Source organism: Oryx dammah, unplaced genomic scaffold (genome assembly GCF_014754425.2).
Source record: "Oryx dammah isolate SB20612 unplaced genomic scaffold, SCBI_Odam_1.1 HiC_scaffold_15, whole genome shotgun sequence".
Taxonomy (NCBI): domain Eukaryota; kingdom Metazoa; phylum Chordata; class Mammalia; order Artiodactyla; family Bovidae; genus Oryx; species Oryx dammah.
This window is the reverse complement of record NW_024070199.1, coordinates 40,224,636-40,252,315: the sequence shown is the minus strand read 5'-3', so window position 1 is coordinate 40,252,315 and position 27,680 is coordinate 40,224,636. Positions and strand designations below refer to the sequence as shown.

Sequence of the window (27,680 nt, the reverse complement as noted above, 5' to 3'; positions counted from 1 at the left end):
GCTCAGTCAAGGCTCAGTCAGTTCCAAATCCAGTGAATTCTACTTACCAAACATCTTCCTATCATCATAATAAGATCAGAGAGAAAATTTTAGTGTTACTTGACTTAATATGGTTCCAGCCCAAACCGAAGTAATCATGTTCCTGCTAACTTAGGCTGCTTCACTGCATACGCATGAATACATTATTATTAACATTTGCCTTGGGTTGTGTTGTGGCAGTCTGAGTCAGAAAGACTCAGATTTTCTGAAAAAGAATTTCCAGACACAGAATATTTCAGAAGGGGTGAATTTATTTAGAGCAATGAGCAGAGATAATGAAGACACTGCCAATGCAGTGGACCAACCTTCTGACAGACCAGGGAGAATTGACAGTTTTGTGGGTTGTGGTTGGTGGTGTATTAGTTGCTTAGTCATGTCCGACTCTTGTAACCCCATGGACTGTAGTCTGCCAGGCTCCTCTGTCCGTGGGATTCTCCAGGCAAGTATGCTGGAGTGGGTTGCCATTTCCTTCTCCAGGGGATCTTCCCAACCCAAGAATCGAACCCAGTTCTCCTGCATCACAGGCAGATTCTTTACCAACTGAGCTACAAAGGAAGTCCTTTTGTGGGTTAGTAGCCAATTTTTATAGCCACAAGGCAAAGAAAATTCCTGCTTCAAGGTTGGCATTAGGTGATTGGTTAGGGTACTATAGGGTGACTATTGGGATGGGCAGTTTTGCCTACTTTGGGGCCAGGAAACCTGCTGGTGATGATCAGGGGGGCCTTTGGCAATGCTTACAAGGGGCTCAGTCAGTGCTGGAGGTGACACTTGGTTCTTGGCTTTGCCTCAGTGGCCTTGGTGAAAGGCCTCACACCTGTGGCCTTGGGCCAGGACTCCACAGGCTGGTTTCTTGAGAAAGAAGTTCTAAGGTACAAGTGTGCACACAGGTTTATTGCAGCATTCCTTTAGACCTACATTCCATAAATGTGCGACAGAAGCTTGATTGTTGAGAGGTTCATGTTGAATCACAATAGATAGCTCTTAAGTGATTCCATGGGCAGATGGAATGGCTCTTCAGAAATGTCTGGAATTAAACCATAGTGGGAAACTTTGTAACTACACATTGATTAGTCAATAGACACAGGTTTCCCCTCACTAGATGGATGTAACCTTGGGGATATATTTCCCCTTGTGAAGTGAAGTGAAATTCACTCAGTTGTGTTCAACTCTTTGTGACTCCATGGACTATACAGTCCATGGAATTCTCCAGGTCAGAATACTGGAGTGGGTAGCCTTTCCCTTCTCCAGGGGATCCTCCCAACCCAGGGATTGAACCCAGGTCTCCCGCATTGCAGGCAGATTCTTTACCAGCTGAGCCACAAGAGAAGCCCAAGAATGCTGGAGTGGGTAGCCTTCCCGTCTCCCGTGGATCTTCCTGACCCAGGAATTGAGCCAGGGTCTCCTGCACTGCAGGTGGATTCTTTACCAACTGAGCTATCAATAGTTCCCCTTGACCTAGGTCAATTCTAATGGAGGCTATAAGCTATCACTTGCCCAAACTCACAGCATTTGGGAATTGCTATTTTGGCCCTGAAAGGGAGGTCTAGGTGATACATCACACCTACCAGAGCTTCCATTACAGCCCACCAATTGTGCCACACAGATCCACTTGGTTTGTAAGAATTCTTCTATCAGGGAACAGCTCCTTTAGGGAGAACTTATAAGAGAGATTTAGAGTGATGATCTACACATAGATCTCACCATTGTAGCTGGTCTCAGGTTTGCAAATGTTACTCACCATCTCTCTCCTGCACAATTCATCCTAGGCATCTCTCAACATTCTGGTCTGGGCTGCATATGAGGAGGAATGATACAGACCCAATCCCTGAGGCATCAGAGGTCCTACTCACCATGCTCTTTTCAGGTCCTGGCAAATTCTCATGTTCCTCTATAGTCAAAATCACGCAGGGCGATACTAAGAGATGTCCCAGTGGAACACAGATAGCAGAGAAAAATGACGTAAGCACACTGGAAAGATCAGCTCTACCTCCTGCTGCTTATCAGGGTCTATTAATCTAGATTGGTGACTACCTTCCCTACCTACTAGCCTCTTAGTCCAGAAATCTGATGTGAGTTAGGGGTAGGCATAACTTTATGTTTGAGTCTCTCCCGGTGTCTCCTGGTGGAAATGTTTCCATTCTGTATCAGTTCAGTTCAGTTCAGTCACTCAGTCGTGTCCGACTCTTTGCGACCCCATGAATCACAGCACGCCAGGCCTCCCTGTCCATCAACAACTCCCAGAGTTCACTCAGACTCACGTCCATTGAGTCAGTGATGCCATCCAGCCATCTCATCCTCTGTCGTCCCCTTCTCCTCCTGCCCCCAATCCCTCCCAGCATCAGAGTCAACTCTTTTCCAATGAGTCAACTCTTCCCGTGAGGTGGCCAAAGTACTGGAGTTTCAGCTTTAGCATCATTCCTTCCAAAGAAGTCCCAGGGCTGATCTCCTTCAGAATGGACTGGTTGGATCTCCTTGCAGTCCAAGGGACTCTCAGGACCTATATACTCACAGATACTTGATTTGAAGTGAGAGAAAGAACAAAGTTCCCATATGGGGAACTGAGAGTTTGATAAATCGAGCCATTTCAACTTCTGCCATTTTGTTCTCAGGGTAAATACCTAGGGGCGAACAAAGCACCATATACTGGTCATTGATTTGGAATATATACCACATCCTGAAAAAAGCTTCCCATTTTGGCAGAATATCATCTCAACTGCAGTTTCACAAAGCTGTTCCACTGCCCCTGGGACTGGCACCTTATGGGTAGCAGAGTGGGTGATAGAACTAGGGCATCCCATGGTCATGAATTCACTGCTAGGCTTCTTTTCTTTCCATGTGTGTCTCCTGGTTCAGTGAAATGTATATTATAAAGTAATTAACCTCCAATTAAAATAAATTTATATTAAAAAAAAAAGAATCCAATATTTGGCTGACCACCCATTCTCAATGCCTTCGGATAGTTGAGGGTTGGTTGAGGGCATGAAAGCAAAAAAGAGAAATCCTTAAACCCAGAATACAAGTTAACTTTATTCAAGTTGTCCCCTACTCCTCTAGAAATGAAAGGGACCTAATCTAATCAATTTGTCATCAAAGTACTGGTTGGTCTCCTTGAGGAAAAGTGCCATGTTGGTGACACTCTATTGCTTGCAGTTTAGACATTTGGCAGCAATGACAGCTAGTTCAGAGGTTGTACCTAGTCTCAATCCCTGCCTCTAGTTGGAAGCCAATTCTGCTTACCTTGGAGAGGTTGGTGACAGAGAATGGTGGGCATTAACTCTAAGTCATTTGGTTACTTCATTGTTTAGTGCCTCATCTATCCTGTTTGGTGTCTAGTGGGTGATAAAAATGATACAAAGACCTTCAAAACTCATGCCACTCCCATAAGTGCCTCCTGCCCAGTCCTCCTATTCATCTATCATCCATTCTTTCTGTGTTTAGGCCCAGACTAACAGCTCAGTTGGGAAGGAATCTGCCTGCAATGCAGGAGACTGGGTTCAATCCCTTGGTTGGGAAGATCCCCTGGAGAAGCAAATGGCAACCCGCTCCAGTATTCTTGTCTGGAGAAACCCATGGACAGAAGAGCCTGGCAGGCTGCTGTCCATGGGGTCACAAGAGTTGGACACAACTTAGTGACTAAATCACCAACAAGCTAAGCCATTTGAAAACCTCTGTATTTCGTATACAATATATCTTATGCAGGCTACTTTTCTTTCCACACAAAGTGGATGATCAGATGTCATGCCTGAATCTCTGCCCATTTAGAGAATTTCCTTGAGGTCACCCAGTGTGGGCCAGTAGTTCAGTAACAGTCAGTCTGTGGTTTGTACACATATTTGAGTCATTCCTCATGTGAACCTAGCTCAATAATCTTCTTCCACTGTCTTCCAGTCATGACAGATACCTGGGGTGGTGGTGGGGGTGGGCGTGGGGTGCTTGGTGTGAAGGGAAATGAAGTGTAATAATTGGTAGATGACTGGAGCTTTGAACCACACTCCTAACATAACTTATATGTGTCCTCTGTCTCTGTCTGTGCTTGTCCCTTTCTTCAGAATTCTTGATCCTCAGAAACTGTGTAAGACAAATGTTTCTTGTTTTAAGCTGCTAAATACTGGAGTGATAGTTTTGCAGCAATAGATAACTTCACACCTCTACCAATACATCCTTTTTCTTTTTGGTAACAGTCACCCTAACAGGTGTGATTTCCATTTGCAGCTCCCAGATGATTAGTGATGTTGAGCATGTTTTCATATGTGTGCCAACTATCCATTTGTATGCCTTCTTTGGAAGAATGTCTGTTCAGATCGTTTGCACATTTTAAATTATTTTATTTTTGGCAGCACTGGACCTTCATTCCTGCACTTGGGCTTTCTCTAGTTTTGGTGAGCAGGGGTTACTATTTAGCTGAGCAAGAGCTTTTCATCATGGTGGCTTCTCTTGTTGCAGGGCATGGGTTCTAGGGCACATAGGCTTGGTGGTTGCGGTACTCAGGCTTAGAGCACGATAGTGGTTGTGGTACATGGACTCTACAGCAAGTGGGCTTTAGTGGTTGTGGTGCACAGGCTTAGTTGCCCCATGGCACGTGGAATCCTCCTGGACCACGGAGTGAACCTGTGACCCCTGCATTGGCAGGCAGATTCTTAACGACTGGACCACTAGGCAAGCCCCCTTTGCACATTTTTTAATTTGAAATTTTTTTGTTTTAAATATTATTGGTTGCACAAAATCCTCACATTTTCAATATGGTTGCTGTATTTTTCAGCTCCAGATTTTCTGCTTGGTTCCCTTTCATAATTTCTATGTAATGCTTAAAATTCTCCAAGCCAGGCTCCAGCAATACATGAACCATGAACTTCCTGACGTTCAAGCTGGTTTTAGAAAAGGCAGAGGAACCAGAGATCAAATTGCCAACATCTCCTGGATCATGGAAAAAGCAAGAGAGTTCCAGAAAAACATCTATTTCTGCTTTATTGACTATGCCAAAGCCTTTGACTGTGGATCACAATAAACTGTGGAAAATTCTGAGAGAGATGGGAATACCAGACCACCTAACCTGCCTCTTGAGAAATCTGTATGCAGGTCAGGAAGCAACAGTTAGAACTGGACATGGCACAATAGATTGGTTCCAAATAGGAAAAGGAGTATGTCAAGGCTGTATATTGTCACCCTGCTTATTTAACTTATGTGCAGAGTACATCATGAGAAATGCTGGACTGGAAGAAACACAAGCTGGAATCAAGATTGCTGGGAGAAATATCAATCACCTCAGATATGCAGATGACACCACCCTTATGGCAGAAAGTGAAGAGGAACTAAAAAATCTCTTGATGAAAGTGAAAGAGGAGAGTGAAAAAGTTGCCTTAAAGCTCACCATTCAGAAAATGAAGATCATGGCATCTGGTCCCATCACTCCATGGGAAACAGTGGAAACAGTGTCAGGCTTTATTTTTTGGGCTCTCAAATCACTGCAGATGGTGATTGCAGCCGTGAAATTAAAAGACACTTACTCCTTGGAAGAAAATTTATGACCTAGATAGTATATTCAAAAGCAGAGACATTACTTTGCCGACTAAGGTCTGTCTATGGTTTTTCCAGTAGTCATGTGTGGATGCGAGAGTTGGACTGTGAAGAAGGCTGAGCACCGAAGAATTGATGCTTTTGAACTGTGGTGTTGGAGAAGACTCTTGAGAGTCCCTTGGACTGCAAGAAGATCCAACCAGTCCATTCTGAAGGAGATCAACCCTGGGATTTCTTTGGAAGGAATGATGCTAAAGCTGAAACTCCAGTACTTTGGCCACCTCATGGCATCTGGTGAAGAGTTGACTCATTGGAAAAGACTTTGATGCTGGGAGGGATTGGGGACAGGAGAAGAAGGGGATGACCGAGGATGAGATGGCTGGATGGCATCACTGACTTGATGGACTCAAGTCTGAGTGAACTCTGGGTGTTGGTGATGGACAGGGAGGCCTGGCGTGCTGCGATTCATGGGGTCGCAAAGAGTCGGACACGACTGAGCGACTGAACTGAACTGAACTGATCTCCTGTCCTTAACTTGTTCATATGCAGTTTTCCTGATAGCGTTTAGCTCTTTCTCCATGTTTTCCTTTAGCTCTTTCAGCATTTTTAAGGGAGTCGTTTTAAAGTCCTTGTCCAGTATGTCTGATGCTTGTGTTTACAGGGGGTGATTTCCGCTATCATTTTCTTCCTTTGATTGTGCCATGTTTTTCTGTTACTTTGTAGAACTTGTTTTGTTGAAAATTGGGCAGTTGAAGAAACAGCCACCTCTCTAAATCTTTATGCATTGGCTTTCTGCTGGGGATGTCCTTCACTAGTCAGTAGAGTGTGTGTTTTGAGCCTTAAAACCAGCTCAAGGGGAAGCTTAAGCTTAAGTTCAGATCATTCCTGAGAATGTATCCTGTGTGGGTCTTCATATGGCTTTATCAATCTCCTGTATACACTGCTGCTTTTAAATTTTTTAGTTTTGCCAAGAGTCTCACCACAGCTTCCCCTCAGAACTTTGGGTTGGCCTATTGTATTTCTCCACCAGTGATCTCTGCCTCATACATCTATAGATCTGTGGCCCCTCTGAGCTTCTATAACCATTGTCCATCACTTTTAGTTTCTTTTTTTCTCTGTCTGAGATCTGAGTTATACTCCTTTTCCTGCCTCAAGATCTTTGGTGAATCAGAGACCAGTATTTCAGGCAGCCCCCAGACCAGTTCAGTTCAGTTCAGTTCAGTTGCTTAGTCATGTCTGACTCTTTGAGACCCCATGAATCACAGCATGCCAGTCCTCCTTGTCCATCACCAACCCCCGGAGTTCACTCAAACTCATGTCCATCAAGTCGGTAATGCCATCCAGCCATCTCATCCTCTGTCATCCCCTTCTCCTCCTGCCCCCAATCCCTCCCAGCATCAGAGTCTTTTCCAATGAGTCAACTCTTCGCATGAGGTGGCCAAAGTATTGGAGTTTCAGTCTCAGCATCAGTCCTTCCAATGAACACCCAGGGCTGATCTCTTTTAGGATGGACTGGTTGGATCTCCTTGCAGTCCAAGGGACTCTCAAGAGTCTTCTCCAACACCACAGTTCAAAAGCATCAATTCTTTGGTGCAAACTTTCTTCACAGTCCAACTTTCACATCCATACATGACCACTGGAAAAACCATAGCCTTGACTAGATGGACTTCTGTTGGCAAAGTAATGTCTCTGCTTTTGAATATGCTATCTAGGTTGGTCATAATTTTCCTTCCAAAGAGTAAGCGTCTTTTAATTTTATGGCTGCAATCACCATCTGCAGTCATTTTGGAGCCCCCCAAAATAAAGTCTGACACTGTTTCCACTGTTTCTGCATTTATTTCCCATGAAGTGATGGGACCAGATGCCATGATCTTTGTTTTCTGAATGTTGAGCTTTAAGGCAACTTTTTCACTCTCCTCTTTCACTTTCATCATTGTAATTACTACATCAATTATTCTACTGATTAATTAGGGGAAGACTAAGTTATTTTCAGTTCCATTCTACCTTCTTATTCAGAGACATGTTAATTATCTACAATCATACAAATATTAAAAATCTTTTAAAAATACTATGGTTTTCTTCACATTTCTTATTGTGGTTAATCAGAGGTATTTTATATTTCATAATTTAGTTCCATAATTGTAAAAATAAATTTTTCTATTATATATTTATTTATTTTACAAAAATTTCCAGCATGTAAACATTACCTCATTTTCCCCTTTTATTATGCTCTAGAATCAGCAGTTAGTTTATGGAATTCCTTAAAACTGTGTCACTTGCATGAAGGTTTCTTCCTGCTTTGCTTTCCTTGAACATTTTCCCCTGGAAAAAGTACAATGAAACCAACAAAGAAAAAATATCAAATAAACATATATGTCTTGTATTCTTTAGAGCAAGCTTATCCTTTGCCATACAGCTTTGGTTATAAACCATGAGCCCTGCCCCAAGTGTTGGAGTTTGGACATCTTTGCATTGGTCAAAGGAGTTTTTGGTAAAGGCAAATGGTACACAGAAAGTCATAGAATCATTTCCCAATCTTCATCACTTAAAATTCCAATATTTACTACTCTTCTCTCTTTTTGTAACATTTCATTTCCAGGGAAAGTCAGATGGTCCAAATCTCACAGGCAGCACAATAAGACTCTTTCCCCGAGATATACTGTGTGTGTGTGTGTGTGTGGGTGGGGGGGAGGGGAGAGGCTCTTTTCTTCTCCTTGGTCTCCCTCAGGTCTTCAGTGACCTGGGCAGGTCACAGACCTACAGACACCAACAGTCTCAGAGAGCTTACTGCCCTCACTGGGCTGAGGTCTGCCAGGGTTTGAGGGATGAGAATCCGGTGTTTGGATCAGTGCCTGTTTGTGAAACACCTTCAGGGGTGTGTATGTCACACCAGGGCATCTAATTTTGCCTTATTCACCACTAAACCTACTAGTTCATACTGATGTTGGTCTGGGTGATCCAGGGAAGCCTGGGGGAGTCTGAGGTCAGTGTGGGGAGGGATGAGACTGTAGCTAAACCAAGGGCATGGATCACCTGGAAATAGCTTAGATCTTAGCTTGTTTGGGGGACAGTGTCTCAACTCATGTTTTGCCCTCCTCATCACAGACTCTGAGGGTTTACTCATTCATTTTCCACATCCTGGATGGAGTCGGGCAGAGGCTTATTCCTGGTTTCAGGAAGGAGTCGGACAACAAAGCCACCGAGGATGGAGCAGACTCCGTAGATGATCCAGGGCAGGTGTGGGGAATACACACTTAGGATCATCAAGAGGGGAGCCAGGGCCGTCCCGGTAGCAGAAGCAAATCCTATGATTCCCAGAGCTGTTACCCTTGGGGTGTAAACAATAATCCAAGAAAGTCAGGTAAAAACCTACACATGTAATTTTGTGATGTATTACTTTACCCTGATTATGGGAGACAGCATAGCAGTGCAGAAGGTTGACCACATATGCTTCCTTTTGAAATTTTCTCTTTACTTTGCTAGCAATTTTTTTTTTCAAATTCAAGTGCAACTAAGTGCACCCAGTTTGATTATTAAGAATTACCGTTACTCATGACATCTTCCCTTCCTGTAGTTCAGAAGATCACATGAGATGTCACACATAAGGACTTCACCCAGTGTCTGGCAAAAACTTTAAATAAACTTTGGGTATAAATTGTTAGGTTTTTGTTATTACACTTGGTACTTCTCATAACTAACCAATCTTAGTCTTGCTCCTCCAGTAAGTGTCAGTTAGCTGGCAGAGGTCTGTTTTTGAAAGAGTATCTATGAATTTTCATACCTGAGTAGAGTAGGAATCAGTTCAAATGCATGAGAAAGACAGCTGGACAATGTGGCACAAGAAACTCCTACTGCCAAAGTTGCTGTGACCACATGCAGGGTCTGCATTTCTGGAGAGAAGAAAACCAGTGAGGCTCAGGCAATCTGAGCTGAAGGAATCAGCATCCTCATAATTACAAATGAGATAGAGATAGAGCCTGTAACACACTGTTCATGTGTGATCAATCATGTCTGACTCTTTGCAACCCCATGGGCTGTAGCCTGTCAGGCTCCTCTATCCACGGAATTTTCCAGACAAAGAACATTGTAGTGGGTTGATGTTTCCTACTCTATGGGATCTTCCCAGCCCAGGGATGGAAACTGGGTCTCCTGCCTTGGCGGGCAGAGACTTTACCACTGCACAACTGGGAAGCCCGATCAAATGAAAGTGAAAGTGAAAGTGAAGTCACTCAGTCGTGTCCGACTCTTTGCGAACCCATGGACTGTAGCCTACCAGGCTCCTCCCTCCATGGGATTCTCCAGGCAAGAGTACTGGAGTGGGTTGCCATTTCCTTCTCCAAGGGATCTTCCCGACCCGGGGGACTGAACCCGGGTCTCCCTCATTCCAGGCAGATGCTTTAACCTCTGAGCCACCAGGGAACCCTATTGGAGCTGTTCTCAAGTGTAAAATACATAGAAGAGAAACTACACAGAGGGTGAAAATGTATGGTGTCTAATAGGCTGAGAAATGTATGGCTTATGGTGAATAAAAGGCTCTGAATTATTTCATCAACTGTCCCTGAAGGAGAGGGAAGGTGAGACCAGCAGAACTTGATTTCATTTCTTTTCTCCAGTGTCTCCTCTGCCCTTCAGGTAGAATGTAGGATGGTCATGTGAGCAATAACTGAGGGGTGTAGGATTCATCCATGTCTCAACAGATTAAAACCTAGGAGCTTTCACAGTATTGACATGGACTAGTATTGCCAAAGAGATTAATACAAGGACAGGACTCCTGTATTAATGGATAATCTGGAGAGTGTCTTTATCTAGGACAATGTTTCATTAATCAAATATAAGAATCTCTATTGGGAAAAATAGTCTGATTTTGGAAACAACAGAAGGGAAATTTCAGAGAGTCTTGTTTTCTATGCCTACATGTCCTCCATTATGAGTAGTGCTCCATTATGAGTGCTACAATACTGGGAGTGGGCTCTGTCATTAGGTAGCAAACTTGCATCACTGCTAATATTCAAGGTGAGCAGTGGAACCCCAACAATCTGGGATCCCATAAAGTGCATCCCTGCACTGGGAGTCAGGTGAAGCATGTGAACAGCTGGGTTTCTCTCTTCATTACATGTGGTCATTCAGTTTAGTAAAAATAGATCATAAGACAGGCTCTTAAGTGCTTTCTGCCTTGTTCCTACTGTTCTCTTCTCTGCTTGAAGACAGGGAATTTTATTTCCTTGACGTTAAGATGACACCCCTAAACTAGAGTTGCCCTAATGGTGACCAGACATGAGACATATAACTAGTTACATAGAGATCAGAGGATACATTTTCAGTGAAGCTATAGAACCAAGAAAGAGCCCAGTCAGAGAAAGTGACAGTACTGTGTCCTCACATGAGAGACTATTACAAGGTCTAGACCCTCCTTGCTTACTGTGTAAAGTACAATCGGCCAAAGGTGGCTCAGGGGTAAAGGATTTTCCTGCAATGCAGGAGACACAGGTTCAATCCCAGGGATGGGAAGATCCCCTGGAGAAGGAAATGGCAACCTACTCCAGTATTCTTGCCTGGGAAATCCCATGGACAGAGGAACCTGGTGGGCTGCAGTCTATGGGGCTATAGTCCATGAAGTCGTAAACAGTTGGACACAACTTAGTCAGTAAACCACCACCACTAATAATTGCTGTCCTAGAGAAACTGCCAATCACAGATGGCACCAGTTTCCAGATATTTCTCAGATATGATGAATACAATCATATGTCTGTGCTGACTTTAATTATGTTTGATTCTGTATGGGAGCAAAACTCACCACCCCAAAATGTATCTCTTTGGCCTGAAGGTTAATTTAGGTTGGTTAGTTTTGAGAAATAGAAGACTCAGAAAGTCTTTCTTTTTACCTCTCCCTTAGCTGATGAAAGAATTTAGGCAAAGGGCTTAGTCTTGGAATAGACTAACACTAGAAATGTCTGCAGACATCATGGGCTAGGTATGGTGGGGGAAACTCGGTGGGGCCTAGAAACCAGCATCCACTCTATGTCCCACTGTTTCTACATGGCTAAGCGAACATTTGTTTACCAGACATCTTTCCATCTCCAGGCAAATTGCCTTCCTCCCCTTTGAAGTCCCAAATCACTACCCTTCAACATGCTATTTTTCTCTTTTGCTTTTAGCTGAAGATGGTATCGAAGGTGGGGGCTTTGGCTATTTTGATAGGTTACTCAGTTTTGCCTGGGTCTCATGCTTCCCTCGTGACTCAGTCAGTAAAGAATCTGCCACCAATATGGGAGACCTGGGTTCAATCCCTAGGTCGGGAAGATCCCCTGGAGAAGAGAATGGCCACTCACTCCAGTATTCTTGCCTGGAGAATTCCAGGGACAGAGGCTTCAGTCCGTGGGGTCGCAAAGAGTCGGATCCTCCCATGTGATTAATGCTTTCACTTTCCCATGTTTATACATGTTATTAAACGTTTGTTTGATTTTTCTCCTGTTAGTTTGTCTCATGTTAATTTAATTCTTAGTCCAGACAGAAGAACTTAAAAGGGCAGAGGAAAATTACTTCCTTCTGATACTTCTTTTCCCAGCAACATAAGTGCAGAAGCTTTACTAACCCCCTAGATTGGTTTCAGGGAATCTTTAGAACACAATGCTGCCTTCCCTCTGGCTTTAGGTAGGTGTATCCATATAGTCCCTGAGGGGAGGATGCTGGGAAACCTATTTTTCACACTGAGTTATTTTCTCACCTTGGGGTATGAAGATCAGGACGAGAATGGAGGCGGCCAGCAGAAATATGAAAACCATCTGGCTTACTCTGCGACCAAGGTGATTCAGTGCTAAAACTGCAGCATAATTGCCTGGAAGTTGGACTACGCCAAAGAGAATTTGGAGTAGGAAGATGTTTTCCCCCACAAACTGGAGGTGGAAGAATAGGCCAAAAACTGTTATGGTGGTTAGAAGTCTGTGGGTGGACAAAAAGGAAAGACAGATGTCATGAGTTTAGATTCTCCAATCATACAAATAGTGATATTGTGCCAGGAAGCTAAGGCTTGGTTTTAGAGTATTCAGACATGGTCTGATTTGTAGAATATTTCATTTTGATTATACTGTAAAATTTTCTGTATTTTTGATTCTCTGGCAGATGGGGCCTTGATCATGGAGAGTCTGCCTCTTCCAGGGCTCACTGATAAGGCAGCAAACTGCTCCCCTGTGAGTGCACCTTTGATACACAAACCACCAATCCAGGGCCCATACCCCCTAGCATCTCCTTTATCAAACTCTCACACCAAGCCAATATTTTCCTTGTCCTAAATAACTCCAGGGTCAGGCGTTGAACAACGCAGAGCCATCTCTATATCACAGGTTCTGCTGAAATTATTCAAACAGTCCAACCTTCAGTATATAATCTCCTCTCATTCCCTCCCACAAAACCCCAATAAAGGTTTGGGGCCATCTTCTTCTGATTGACCCAGCCAGGTGCTTCCCTGCATGGCCCCATCTGGCTTGTCACATACTTCCTCTTTCTAGGGATTTGTGAATAAAACTTCCTTCATGACAGTCATTTCCAAGTTTGCATGTCTTAACATATCTAGTTAAAACAAATCTTGAGGACTTTATAAAAATAATTTCCTTGTGAGGTGATGATTTAAAAATTATCACAAAATAATTATATGATGATGGAAGTCATAATTCTTATTACACTTTTGGGGGGAACGCAGGGAGTTTTGTTATAGAGGAGACATAATGGGGCTTTCCAGAATTTTAGCTTTTTTTCTAAACCTTGATCTGGGTGATGCTTATGTATTTACATATGGAACTATTCATTGAACTGCCTGCATCTGAGCACTTTACTTTTGTTTATAGTTTGACTTCAATTAACATGAAAACAAGTGAACAAACTTATAGCCAAGATCTGTGCCATGATTGACATTCTCAGCAACATCTCTAGTGATAAACCTTTAGGGTGATGTGCTAAATAGAACTCCTCACTGTATAATTGGTTCTGTGTTTGCCTTTTCAAAACCGTTTTACTTTCTCCAAACATAGCAACCATGTTCTTGACTTCCTCATGCTTTATCTCAAATCTGTCTCTCTAGCATGTCATAGATGCTGAAATAACAAATACAATCGCGTCTCAGCTATTTTAACATCCCTCATGCACTGTGTGAAGCCCACCTCACAAAGGACAGGAGGCAGATCCTTTTACGCAGGTTGGGTGTGCGGAACAAGTCAAACACAGAAGGTTTGGTCTGTGCTGCCTCCAGCTCCTCCTGCATGGCAGATCTCAGGACCTTTGAAACAGCAACAAGCTATTCAGTTGTCACGCAATGGTAGGCAGTATGAGGCCCCCAACAGATGACTCCCCTTTGTTTCTACTAGAAAATATAGCCACTGAAGATGTAATGATGAGTAATGAAGATGTAAAGTGCTGTGAATGGAGAATCAGGGAGGTAAAGGGAAATTGTGCAGTGACAAGGACATTTTAACAAAAGACTCAATTTGCCTGCTGGGCATCAAAAGTGATGTCGAAGTTATAGATTTAGATCAGGAAGGGACTAAAGGAATAGTTATTGAATTTAGGTCCGAAGCTTCACTTGTGCCAGAAGGGCATGAAGGTCTGGCACTGAGCTTGCTTCTCAGGTGACTGCTGGCAGAATTTTTTTTTTCCAGGAAGGAGGAGAATAATTTCCTTGAGAGACTTAATTTTGGCTCTTGGGTCAACCTCTTTCAAGGAAACCCTAGCATGTTGTGCCTCCATGAATGAGATGCCTAGAATTAAATCTGAAGACAAAAATCAGGGGCGATATTGGAGTAGCATGATTTACACCCAGACTTTATTACCTGTCATTATGCAATGGCTTTGCTAAATGCTAAATATACACTTTAATGAAGGTAATAGGACATCTATAAGCCTCAATTTCTTTCTCATTAAAAAGATGACTAGGAATAAAAAAATGTGTGCACTTAGTTGCTGAGTTGTGTCTGACTCTGCAATCCCATGGATTTAGCCCATCAGGCTCCTCTTTCCATAGGATTTCCTAGGTAAGAATACTGGAGTGGGTTGCCATTTCCTTTTCCAGGGGATCTTCCCCACCCAGGGATTGAACCTGCTGCTCCCGCTGCATCTCCTGCACTGCAGGTGAATTCTTTACCGCCGAGTCACTGGGAAAAGCCCCCAAAATGTGACAACTTACACAATGAGAAAAACTATTTTCAAATTATGTATCTGATAAAGGATTAAAATCTGAAACATGTAAAGGACTCATTCAACTCAATAGCAAAAAGCCAAACAATCCAATTAAAAAATGAGAAGAGTGTCTGAATAGACACTTTTTTCTTCAAAGAAGATATACAGATGGCTAATAGATTCGTGAAAAACTGTTCAACATCCCTAATCACTGAAAGTGAAAGTGAAAAGTTAGTCATGTCCGACTCTATACAGTCCATGGAATTCTCCAGGCCAGAATACTGGAGTGGGTAGCTGTTCCTTCTCCAGGCGATCTTCCCAACCCAGGGATGGAACTGAGGTCTCCCACATTGCAGGCAGATTTTCTACCAGCTGAGCTCCCAGGGAAGCCCCTACCTAATCATTAGGGAAATGCAAATAAAAATGACAGTGATATATAAGCTGTTGTAATGGCTATCATCTAAAAGATAAGAAATGTCAAGTATTGGCAAGAACGTGGAGAAAAGGGAACTCTTAAATACTGTTGGTGGGAATGTAAATTAGTAAAGCCAGTATAGAAAAAAGTGTAGAGGTTCATAAAAAATTAAAAAGAGAACTACCTTACTATATTCATTGATTAGCTCTAGTAATTTTCTGATGGAGTCTTTAGGGTTTTCTATGTAGAGGATCATGTCATCTGCAAACAGGGAGAGTTTTACTTCTTCTTTTCCAATTTGGATTCCTTTTATTTCTTTTTCTGCTCTGATTGCTGTGGCCAAAACTTCCCTATACACTAATAATGAGAAAGTAGAAAAAGAAATTAAGGAAACAATTCCATTCACCATTGCAATGAAAAGAATAAAATACTTAGGAATATATCTACCTAAAGAAACTAAAGACCTATATTTAGAAAACTATAAAACACTGGTGAAAGAAATCAAAGAGGACACTAATAAATGGAGAAATAGACCGTGTTCATGGATTGGAAGAATCAATATAGTGAAAATGAGTATACTACCCAAAGCAATCTACAGATTCAATGCAATCTCTATCAAGCTACCAGCAGTATTTTTCACAGAGCTAGAACAAATAATTTCACAATTTGTATGGAAATACAAAAAGCCTTGAATAGCCAAAGCAATCTTGAGAAAGAAGAATGGAAATGGAGGAATCAACCTGCCTGACTTCAGGCTCTACTACAAAGCCACAGTCATCAAGACAGTATGGTACTGGCACAAAGACAGAAATATAGATCAATGGAACAAAATAGAAAGCCCAGAGATAAATCCACACACCTATGGACACCTTATCTTCAACAATGGAGGCAAGAATATACAATGGATTAAAGACAATCTCTTTAACAAGTGGTGCTGGGAAAACTGGTCAACCACTTGTAAAAGAATGAAACTAGAACACTTTCTAACACCATACACAAAAGTAAACTCAAAATCGATTAAAGATCTAAGCGTAAGACCAGAAACTATAAAACTCCTAGAGGAGAACATAGGCAAAACACTCTCCGACATAAATCACAGCAGGATCCTCTATGATCCACCTCTCAGAATACTGGAAATAAAAGCAAAAATAAACAAATGGGATCTAATTAAAATTAAAAGCTTCTGCACAACAAAGGAAACTATAAGCAAGGTGAAAAGACAGCCTTCTGAATGGGAGAAAATAATAGCAAATGAAGCAAGTGAGAAAGGATTAATCTCAAAAATATACAAGCAACTCCTGCAGCTCAATTCCAGAAAAATAAATGACCCAATCAACAAATGGTCCAAAGGACTAAATAGACATTTCTCCAAAGAAGACATACGGATGGTTAACAAACACATGAAAAGATGCTCAACATCACTCATTATCAGAGAAATGCAAATCCAAACCACAATGAGGTACCATTTCACGCCAGTCAGAATGGCTGCAATCCAAAACTCTACAAGCAATAAATGCTGGAGAGGATGTGGAGAAAAGGGAACCCTCTTACCCTGTTGGTGGGAATGCAAACTAGTACAGCCACTATGGAGAAGAGTGTGGAGATTCCATAAAAAACAAAATAGAACTGCCTTATGACCCAGCAATCCCACTGCTGGGCATATACACCGAGGAAACCAGAATTGAAAGAGACACATGTACCCCAATGTTCATTGCAGCACTGTTTATAATAGCCAGGACATGGAAGCAACCTAGATGTCCATCAGCAGATGAATAGATAAGAAAGCAGTGGTACATATACACAATGAAGTATTACTCAACCATTAAAAAGAATACATTTGAATCACTTCTAATGAGGTGGATGAAACTGGAGCCGATTATACAGAGTGAAGTAAGCCAGAAAGAAAAACACCAATACAGTATACTAAGGCATATATATGAAATTTAGAAAGATGGTAATGATAACCCTGTATGCGAGACAGCAAAAGAGACACTGATGTATAGAACAGTCTTATGGACTCTGTGGGAGAGGGAGAGGGTGGGACGATTTGGGAGAATGGCATTGAAACATGTATACTATCACATAAGAAATGAATCACCAGTCTAGGTTTGATGCAGGATATGGGATGCTTGGGGCTGGTGCACTGGGATGACCCAGAGAGATGGTGTGGGGAGGGAGGTGGGAAGGGGGTTCAGGATTGGGAACACGTGTACACCCATGGTGGATTTATGTTGGACTGCAAGGAGATCCAACCAGTCCATTCTGAAGGAGATCAGCCCTGGGATTTCATTGGAAGGAATGATGCTGAAGCTGAAACTCCAGTACTCTGGCCACCTCGTGCGAAGAGTTGACTCATTGGAAAAGACTCTGATGCTGGGAAGAATTGGGGGCAGGAGGAGAAGAGGACGACAGAGGATGAGATGGCTGGATGGCATCACTGACTCGATAGACGTGAGTCTGAGTGAACTCCGGGAGCTGGTGATGGACAGGGAGGCCTGGCGTGCTGTGATTCATGGGGTCGCGAAGAGTCGGACACGACTGAGCGACTTAACTGAACTGAACTGAACTGATGGCAAAACCAGTACAATATTGTAAAGTAAAATAAAATAAAATAATAAAAAAATTACTTTCTCGTACGCAGAGTGAGATCAATACACAATCTTCATGATTATTATTGCTCAGTGCTTCTGCTTCCATTGACTAAGATGTGTGTCCAGTCCTTTAGCACCTGCATATCCTTCTCGAATTTTAGCTCAAATGATGTTGACACTCTTCGAAAACCAGGATGATAAGGTCAGAAGACCCACAACCACACCTGTGATCTTACCTGCCATTCTTCTTACAGATACAAACTACCTATAGATGTTAGGTTATATCTTCCCTATATTCCATAACCACCTGTCAGCCTCCTCACCTCCATGGTTAGGGTGTCTCCAGCATTCTTCCTTCCATTCCTGTGTGCAACTCTTTTAAGCTCCTTTAAGCCCTCCTCGGGTTTGTTGGTGATAATCAGCCACCGAGCAGACTCTGCCAGCCACCTAATCAAAGAGGACAGAGTAAAACTAACTCACATTTCCCTGTTTTTCATAAATTTTGTTCAGAAATATGAAGGGGTTTGGGATGTGCTATTCAAAAAAAGTGATGCTTTGGTATATTGATTATATTGAGCTGAAGGCACTGCACTTGAGAAGTGGAAGATCCAGGAAGAGAACTCTCTGACCTCCCCTTTCTACCTAAAAGTAGGTCATAAACTTTTCCCTGAGAAAGATGCCCTTTCTGTGTCAGGAAGGGACTAACAGTCTTATCACCAAAGACTGGGAAGTGATGCCAAAACAGACCTGTACAAACAAACTTGCTGAAACCACTCTTCCTTTTCCTTAGTTTTTCCATAAGCTTTCTAGTCACTATCCCATAAATTACTGCCTTTTCCTCTTGTCACATGCTCACAGTTTATTGCTTTTAATGTAAAAAGGCATATAAGCTTTAGGGCTTAATGGCTTCTTTGGGTTTTGATTTTCCTTCTGAAGACTCATTTATACATGTAAAAATATTAAATACGTTTGTGTTCATTTCTCCTGTTAATCTCTCTTGTGTCCAAGGCTACCCACAGAATGTAAGAAGGTAGAAGGGAGTTTTTCCTCCCCTGTAGATGCCCTTTTTCTCCCATCTAATACTCATCACTGATAGTTTATACCATAAAATATAAATTTACTCCTCTTGTAGCATAACAAAGAAAGTGCAAGGATGACACAGACAGGAGGTTTATTGGCTCCCCTCTTATTCAGGAGATATGGCATTTTTACCAAATAAAAGTATACTGTGCTTAGTTAAATTTTTAATCAAACAAACTGAATAACTCCAAGAAATATTTTGGACATACTTATACTAGAATTTTATCTGTTATTTATCTGAAATTTGAATTTGATGGGATAGCCTACATTTCATCCAGTTAGCACATAAAAATACAGAACTCTCAGATAAGTGGAAATTTCACACAAACAATGAATACTTTTCATTGTAACTATATGTCATGTAACACTTGGCATATTATTATTCAACAATATTTGTTGCCTATTTGAAATTCAAATTTAATTTTATGTCCATAATATTATTTGGCAACCTTGTCTATTTAGCCTATTGAATTGCACAGATTACTAGAGTACATGCTCAAGGGTTGAGCAAAGACCAAACAGAATTCAACTGTCCTGATTCCATGCTTCTTTCTTTCTTTTACTTTTCGCAAGTTTTATTTATTTATTTTAATTTTTGGCCACACCCTGCAGCATGTGGTATCTTAGTTCCCTGACCAGGGATTGAACCTGCACTCCCTGCATTGGAAGGCGGGGGTCTTAACTACTGGACTGCTGGAGAATTCCCATGCTTCTTTCATTCTAGGACCTTCTAATACTCAGGGAGAGCTTATACCTTGAAAACAGAAAGCTGACAAATAATGGCACAGAGAATACCAGTTGAAGGGTGCACCAGTCTCGAATCACAAAAGCCAGACCTCCTAAGAGCATTTGTGCAGCACCACTGGCACAGATTACTAGTGCTGTTCCCATGGTTTGGAATTGGGACACCGTCCACTCTAAAACTGAAAGAAAATACAAACAGAACTTTGACCTCAAGCAAAGGTGGAATGTCACCATCACAGTCAAGTCAAAATGTACAATATTCAAAGTGCTGACTTGCCAAGTATAGTAGTGTTTGCTATTATGGCTGGGACAGGAAGCCCAGCCAAGAAGCGCAGTGAGCAGTAAACAAGGAAGGTGGGAGCAATGGCTGCACAGGTGTCAGCAATGGCGAGCTGGAGCAAACACCACCCAAGAGTCACCTTTCGCCCAAACCTGAGAAACAAGTACAGGTCAGAATATGGAACCGATAGCAATATATTATAATCATATGTGAAGAAAGGGCACATTGTGAAACTTAGGGAATGTTTTAACAAGTGAAACTTCACACTTGAAACCTAAAAGAATCAACAACAGGTCTCAGAAGCAGCCTTCTTGTTCATAACCTGAGCATAACAAAGTGTCTTCTCTACTCTGTTACCAGTGAATCTTCAACACCAATTGAAACCAAATAAGACAGGCTGCAATATTAGAAATTTTCACACACCATAAATATTTCTTGTGCCAACAGATGTATTTAGCATAGTAAGAAGTTTTTTTAGCACCTAGAATACAGTGGATTTAGGGACTCTAAGACCCTGCAGGCTAAGGCTAAACTGATGTGAAAGATCTCCTCCTATTTTTGAATTTCTAGTTTCATACTGTGGTCAGAAAAGATTTTTGTTATGATTTAAATATTCTAAATTTTCTAAGACTTATTTTCTAAGAAGCCACAGTCATTCATCCCATAGAGTCCAGGAAGGACTGAACGTGGCAGCCCTAACCAAGGCCCAACAAAGTCATTTTCCATATCTGTGTCTTCATACAGGCTGAGTCTCATGCCATGAAGCATCTTCTTCTCTGTTTCCATAGATAACTCTTTCTCATGCTTCTAAACCGCATGTTACAGCACCTCCTTTCCACATCCTGACCTGCTGTGCTTCCGGATCTGATGGAAATATCATTATTGTGTTTAGTATACAAAAAAATAGCGTTCACCACACTGATTAATTCTCTGTTTGTGTTTCTAAAAGATTGGAGACCGGGGTAGCTCTAGGATGGTGAAATTTGCTATATTTATTCATTAATGAAAGAATGATTCTTGAATTGATGAAAACACCCAGGAATAAAAAGAGCTATTATCTAGAGATACTCACTTGTCTGATAAATAGTTATATATGACACTTCCAACAAGCATTCCAGCCATGAGTAGGAATTTAGCCACTGAGTTCAGTGACTGATAATCACAAACCAGGTCCCACTGGAAGAGAAGGAGAACCAGCAGAGGAGAGCTCCATAGCATCTTATAAGTCCTCAGTGGAAACACCTTAATATTACTTGCAAACTTAATATCAGGCCTCTACCTTCCTCTTAATCTTCCCTTTCTGCATTAGTTGATCTTCTCATTCAGACTTCAGTTTAAACATTAATTTTTTGGGGAAGCCTCCTCTCAATCTGTAAGTTCTATTAATGCCCTGTCTCACTCCATTCTAACTGGTTCTGAACCTTGGCCACAGAGTGCAGCGATTTGAGTATTAAGAATTTATCGATGCCTGAATTTTGCCACAGATGTTCTTAAATGATAGTTCTGAGGTAGTCTTGGGCATAGAGATTTTTGTTAAGCTTCCAGATGTTTCTAACTCACTACCAAATATCATGTAATATTGCTTAAACCTGGTCTTCCTAAGAATAAAAGCACTGTGAAAGCAGGGTTCATGTCGATTTCTGAATCCGTCATTTAATAGAGAAGTAAGTAATGTTTGCCAAAACAACAAAGAACGAACTCCTACCTAGTGACTAAAGGCTAGAAGCATGTTCATTCCTCTGTTACCACTAAACACTCAGACCATGTACTCACGGGAGGTAAATGAAGAGTTTTACCTCAGTCACAATGGTGGAGGAGAAGGTACTTCGGTCATACACCCAGCCGTCCACACAGGGTTCCGTGTCCAGCTCTCTCATGTTGGTGAAGGTCCCATTGAGGTGGAGGAACTGCCACTGGGACGGCTGAAGCGACGACACTTCTCTGGCCTCAGGTTTGAGTCCAGTGGGATGGAGATTCTCAGGAGGGCATCTTGACTGAGGGTCCCAGTGCCATTAGCAGAGCCAGGGTCTTTGTCCAAGATGTGGACCCAGCAGCGATGACCAGGGATGACTGCTGTGAAGTTCTCCAGTAGGATGTGAGGGCTGACTATGAGGTTGGAGATACAGAGGAAAACCATCGGAAGGATCTGGAATCTCCCCAGGCCTCCAACTTGATCCAGGAGGTCCTGAAAGGCCATCAAGGCTGAGCAGGTGACCCCTAAGAAGAGGCAAAATGACTATCCAGAAAAGTTCAAAAGGAAAAATATTTCCAGCTGCAATGTCACACTAAGTGTGTGTTGATGCTGTCTACACTTTCTCCTCAATTGGCCCTGTCTCACCTCTAAAGCTGGGCCATAGAAGCTGCTTCTCCAAGTTGATGGAGGGTCAGGAAGGTAGCTGGTTTCATTAACTCACAGAGGGAAATATTTCGCTGAGGTAACTTTAGCAGTTGACAGTTAAATCTGTTAAAAGCATACTCTGTGAAAATTTTGTACTGAGCAATACCACGAAGTCAGTGTTGGACTCTGAATTACAATATTGGGCTTTGGACTTTGCTAAAAGAACTGTATTAAATCTGCTAAACGATTTACAGTTCTTCCCAGAAAATGTAATTTGTGAGAGACAAGAGTGAAATGCCTTTGATTTTTTTAAAAGAACAGAAAGTGTATTACCTGTTTAGTATTAAACTTTAATTAAAGTGTTAATGAAAACTCTATCAAGTTAAACAAGTGAAATATGATGCAACCCTTCCCATTTTGGTAAGTGGCATTCTATTTCAGTTCAAGTCATACCACAAATTCACACTGAAAACAAGTTACTCAAAATCGAGGCAGAGTGGGCCGTAATGGAGGCCACAGAGGTTAATTTGTGTCAGCTCATATGGAGGCTTATTTTTACTGGTTTATTGATCATTTCAGGTAACATTTGTGAGGATCTTTTTCTGTTCTAGTTTTAGAAATACAGAATTATGTCAAACAATATCTTCACAGCTCTTATAGTCTGGTGAGTAAAGGAGAAATAATTATACTCTGATATCATAAAATTCATATGGCAGATGCACAATGTGCTAGGGAAGAATTGCAGAGAAAATATGAGATAAAATGTCATAACACTATTGATTAGCACTAAATCATCTATTAAAATTTTTCTGTTTACAGTTTTATTGAGATATCTTTTACCTGCCATCTAAATCGTTTATTTAAAGTGTACATCTCACTGAGTTATAGCTATCACAGAATTTGTGCAACCATCACTATTATCTCTATAGAACATCTTTATCACCACCACAAAAGCCCAACTGTAGCTAAAGGTGATAGAAATTTCAATTTTATCTAGTGTGCTTATTTTTTCCTTCACTGTGATACTGTGATATGTTTAGAAATATATATTTTGTCTTCATCTTAGTTCCTGGCACAGAGCTCTTAAAACCTTGGAATTTCCTGTGTTCAGAGCAATAAAGCTCTCTTTTTTATGTTAAGTAAGCCACTCTAGCAAATTAATAGAAGCTACCAACTAAAAATTGGCACTTGCCATTTGCTTCTGTAAGAATTAACTTATTAGCCACTGCAATTGCTGACCTCTAACACACCCTGAAAGTATTCTGGAGACAAGATCAACACTGTTCAAGGGAAAAACTGGCAAATATCTAATTATACCTTCAGATAGTTAGATGTTTTCAGATTTTATGAGCCCAAAATCTTGCATCTCCTCATGTCTAGAAAAGCACTAAAATTATTAATGTTGAAACCTGTTCCTTGTGACTAGCAACAAGCCTCTGCCAAAATGTGTGCCTGACTGCATTTATTGCCCTTTATTAAAACCATATATAATATTGACCTTCCCCCAGAGCTACCTAAGATGCTGTCTCCCAGGTTATAGCCTTCATTTTGTCCCAAACAAAACTTAAACTTACAACTCTCATATTATACCATATTATATTTCAATCAACAGTTTTGGTGACCATGAAGGGACCCAGAGCAGACTTCTCTTCTTCACCTGAACTCTATGAGGAATCAGAGCCTTGGTACTAGCAGAGGTCTCTCTAATTTGTCCAAATAGTTATTGGATAACTGAGAAATAATCACAACCTGGAATTTATAAAATAAAATTGTTACCTTATGAAGTGTCAACTGAAAAAAATGCATCCCCCCAACACCTCCATACCCACCTGCCCTCCCCCACTTCCTCTCCATTGTACCTTTGGTAGACAGCCTCTTCACTGTCTTTATCTTACACTATCCAGAGGAATGTTCTGCAGTTGTAGATGTATTTTTATTATCTTGGAGGTGGGTCATGTGGGACCAGAGCTTAGAATTTCCACTGGCTGGCAACAACCAAGCTTTTGCTTTGCATATACACTGCAAGTGCAGGTTTATGACATTCCAGAAATTTGACTGCATCCACTCCCTTGAACCATTCTCTATCCTACAGTTACAGTAGCAGTTCTCAACATTTGTGGCACCAGGAACTGGTTTTGTGGAAGACAATTTTTCCATGGATGGGGGGAGATGATTTTGGGGATGATTCAATCATATTACATTTATTGTGTATTCTATTTCTACTATTATTACATTAGCTCCACCTCAGATCATCAGTCATTAGATCCCAGAGGTTGGGGACCCCTGAGTTGCAGAATATTTTCAATCTCCTCATAGTTCAGTGACTGTCAGAACAGAACATACACTTGTGTTCTGGCCTTTCTGTCTTGGTTCTCCAATATTCCCTAGGTACTAACTTTTTCCTGCACTCCAGCCTCTTTCCAAATAGCCATCATGGCAGCACCATTGGCCAATTCCTCTGGCTCTGTCCTCCAGTTGGACAAGCCGGTAGTCTGGATGCCAAGGACCGCTCACTAACTGCGCCTCACCCTCCTGCTTGCTCCGGTCACTGCAGTGACTAGAGGAGGTGGTGGTGGTGAGGGTAAGCTGGGGGTGCAGCGGTTGTCAGGTTCAGCCGGCTTGGAGAGCATGGGGAGAGGCAGTGGCCAGGTCAGTTCTGGAGCCTGTGGCCATTGGGACACAGTGCAGGGTGAAGCTCCAGTCCTTGGAGTGTGGGTGTTGCAGGGAGACGCCTCTGCCACTGGCTGGTGTGGGCTGCTGTCCACTGCATCCACCTCTCACCAGGTGGAGTCCACTGCATCCACCTCTCACCAGGTGGAGAGAGGGTGGTGCACCACTGGCACCTGCAGGGACTCTGCCTGGCCACCACCAGCAGGAGCTCTGCGTCTAGCTGGTGACTTTTCCGAGTTTGCTCTGTTACTCATTCCATTTTATGTTTCCTAAATTTGCACTTTCTCCTTTTTCCTTGATTAATTTAGCTAGCACTTTTGTATTTGATAAATATTTTCAGATATACAATATGTATTAATTATGTGTTCTTTATTCTGTACTGTACTCAAATCCTTTTTGTCTTTGGTCTATTATTGTGATTTCTTTTGTTTTGTTTTACTTTTTGTAGTTTCTTGGCTGGAAATTCATTCATTATTTTCATTCTTTTATTATTTGTGATAGAAATATTTAGTGCTATAATTTGTGTTTGATTACTATTTTTTAAAAAACCCTGTATCTCCTGTCTGTAGTGTTTTAATTATTTTTATTTTTGAGTAGTCTGAAATTTCAGTTGATTTATTCCTCTTTCAACAAAGAGATACTTCAGAGGTAGCTTTGCAAGTTTCAGGAGGGAAAGTCTTTTAATTTTTTTTAATTGCATGAAGTTTTAATTTTCTTTAGATGGTTAGAGGTTGTAGACTGGAATATGTCATCATATTCCATCATAGAAATTACTGATTTTTCTTTGTGATTTAATATGATATTGTGATATGGTAAGAAGTATATATTTTGGTCTTTGTACCTGGCTCCTGGCCCCAAAGCTTTCTAATTTCCTGAGAGATTAAGGCACTGGGAGTATCTTTTATTCTAATATTTGATCTGTTCCTGAAACGTAACTCATAAGTCCCTTGTAAAAAGAAGGTGATGGACCTCCTTTTGTTCTGATGAGGCTGCTCTTGCTGGGCTATAGCATAGCTTCAGGATGGGGTTGTTGTTGTTCAGTTGCTCAGTCTTGTCCTACTCTTTGTGACCTCATGGACTGCAACACACCAGGCTTCCCTGTCCTTCACCATCTCTTGGAGTTTGCTCAAACTCATGTCCATTGAATTAGTGATCCCATCCAACCATCTCATCCTCTGTCATTCCCTTCTCCTCCGGCCTTCAATCTTTCCCAGTGTCAAGGTCTTTTCCAATGAGTCTGTTCTTCACATCAGGTGGCCAAAGTATTGAAGCTTCAGCTTAAGCATCAGTCCTTCCAATGAATATTCAGGACTGATTTCCTTCAGCATCTCCTGTATTGACAGGTAAGTTCCTTACCAGCTGGACCACCCAAGCCTCAGTGCCAGACTTCTTGGATGGCTCAGTGGTAAAGAATCCACCTCTCAACAGAGAAGACTCAGGAGACATGGGTCAGATCCCTGGGTCAGGAAGATCCCTCGGAGGAGTTCCCGCTCCAGTATTCTTGCCTGAAAAATCCCATGGACAGAGGAGCCTGGAGGGCTAGAGGCCAAAGGGTTGCAAAGAGTTGGACATGACTGAGCACATACGCACTTTGTTATAACAAAGAAAACTCGGGACTAGATGGCTTCACAGATGCATTCTACCAGACATTTAAAGAATTAACACAAGTTCTCAAAACTCTATCAGAAATTGAAGAAGAGGGAACACTCCCAAATTAATATTTTGAGGCTAGCATTATCCTGATACCAAAGCTAAAGGTACTATTAATACAAGAAAAGAATGTTATAGGCCAGTATTCTCAATGAATGTAGACACAAAAATTCCCAACAAAATGTTAGAAAATAATTTGACAGCTTGTTAAAAGGGTTATACATCATGACGACGTGGGATTTACCCCTGATATGTAAGGATGGTTCAACACATAAGGTCAGTAATGTGACATGCCACATTAACAGAATGAGGGATAAAAATCAAATGATCGTCTCAATGAATGCAGAAAAGAATTTCACAAAAATAACACCCTTTTGTGATAAAAACTCTAATAAACAGGAATAGAAGGAAATTGCCTGAACATACTAAAGGCTATCTATGAGAAACCCACAGCTAACACTGTACTTAACAGGGGAAACTGAAAGTGTTTCCTTTAATATGAGGAACAGGGCAAGAATGTCCACTCTTGACACTTCTATTCAACGTAGTACTGGAAGTCCCAGCTGGAGTGATTAGGTAAGAAAATGAGATAAAAGTCATTCAAAACAGAAAGAAAGCAGTATAATCATCTCTCTTGTTTATTTGTTCCATTTAACTTTATTCAGGTAGATTTTTCTGGTTTACTATGTGATCAAATTATTAGCAACTTCTAACCACATGGTTCGGAGAAGGCAATGGCACCCCACTCCAGTACTCTTGCCTGGAAAATCTCATGGGCAGAGGAGCCTGGTAGGCTGCAGTCTACGGGGTTGCTAAGAGTTGGACAGGACTGAGTGACTTCACTTTCACCTTTTACTTTCATACATGGGAGAAGGAAATGGCAACCTACTCCAGTGTTCTTGCCTGGAGAATCCCAGGGACGGGGGAGCCTGGTGGGCTGCTGTCTATGGGGTCGCACAGAGTCAGACATGACTGAAGTGACTTAGCAGCAGCAGCAGCAGCAGCAACTACACGGTTAATGCTATGTTTTTGCACAATATTCTATTTCCTCTAGTGACTTATACCCAAATTATGATATATTAAATGTTAAAATACTATGATCTGTTTCTGGATTTCTTTTTATTTGAAAATGCATCTGCTATTACTATTTTTTTTGTTTACTATTATAGCTTACAGTATTAAAGACTTGCACAT

At 41.6% G+C, this 27,680-nt stretch overlaps 1 protein-coding gene across 1 annotated transcript; it reads right to left on the bottom strand.

Annotated features, from left to right (window-relative positions):
- Positions 1-912: 912 nt before the first annotated feature.
- LOC120874605 (solute carrier family 22 member 9-like) lies at positions 913-22,127 on the bottom strand. The gene is given in 12 exon segments (XM_040256087.1): positions 913-1,063; positions 7,761-7,875; positions 8,678-8,881; positions 9,335-9,443; positions 12,278-12,492; positions 13,707-13,822; positions 18,048-18,171; positions 19,559-19,727; positions 19,826-19,980; positions 20,901-21,004; positions 21,625-21,743; positions 21,746-22,127. Coding segments are annotated over 11 exon segments (1,656 nt in total). The 5' UTR covers positions 22,026-22,127; the 3' UTR covers positions 913-1,063; positions 7,761-7,814.
- Positions 22,128-27,680: the final 5,553 nt, after the last annotated feature.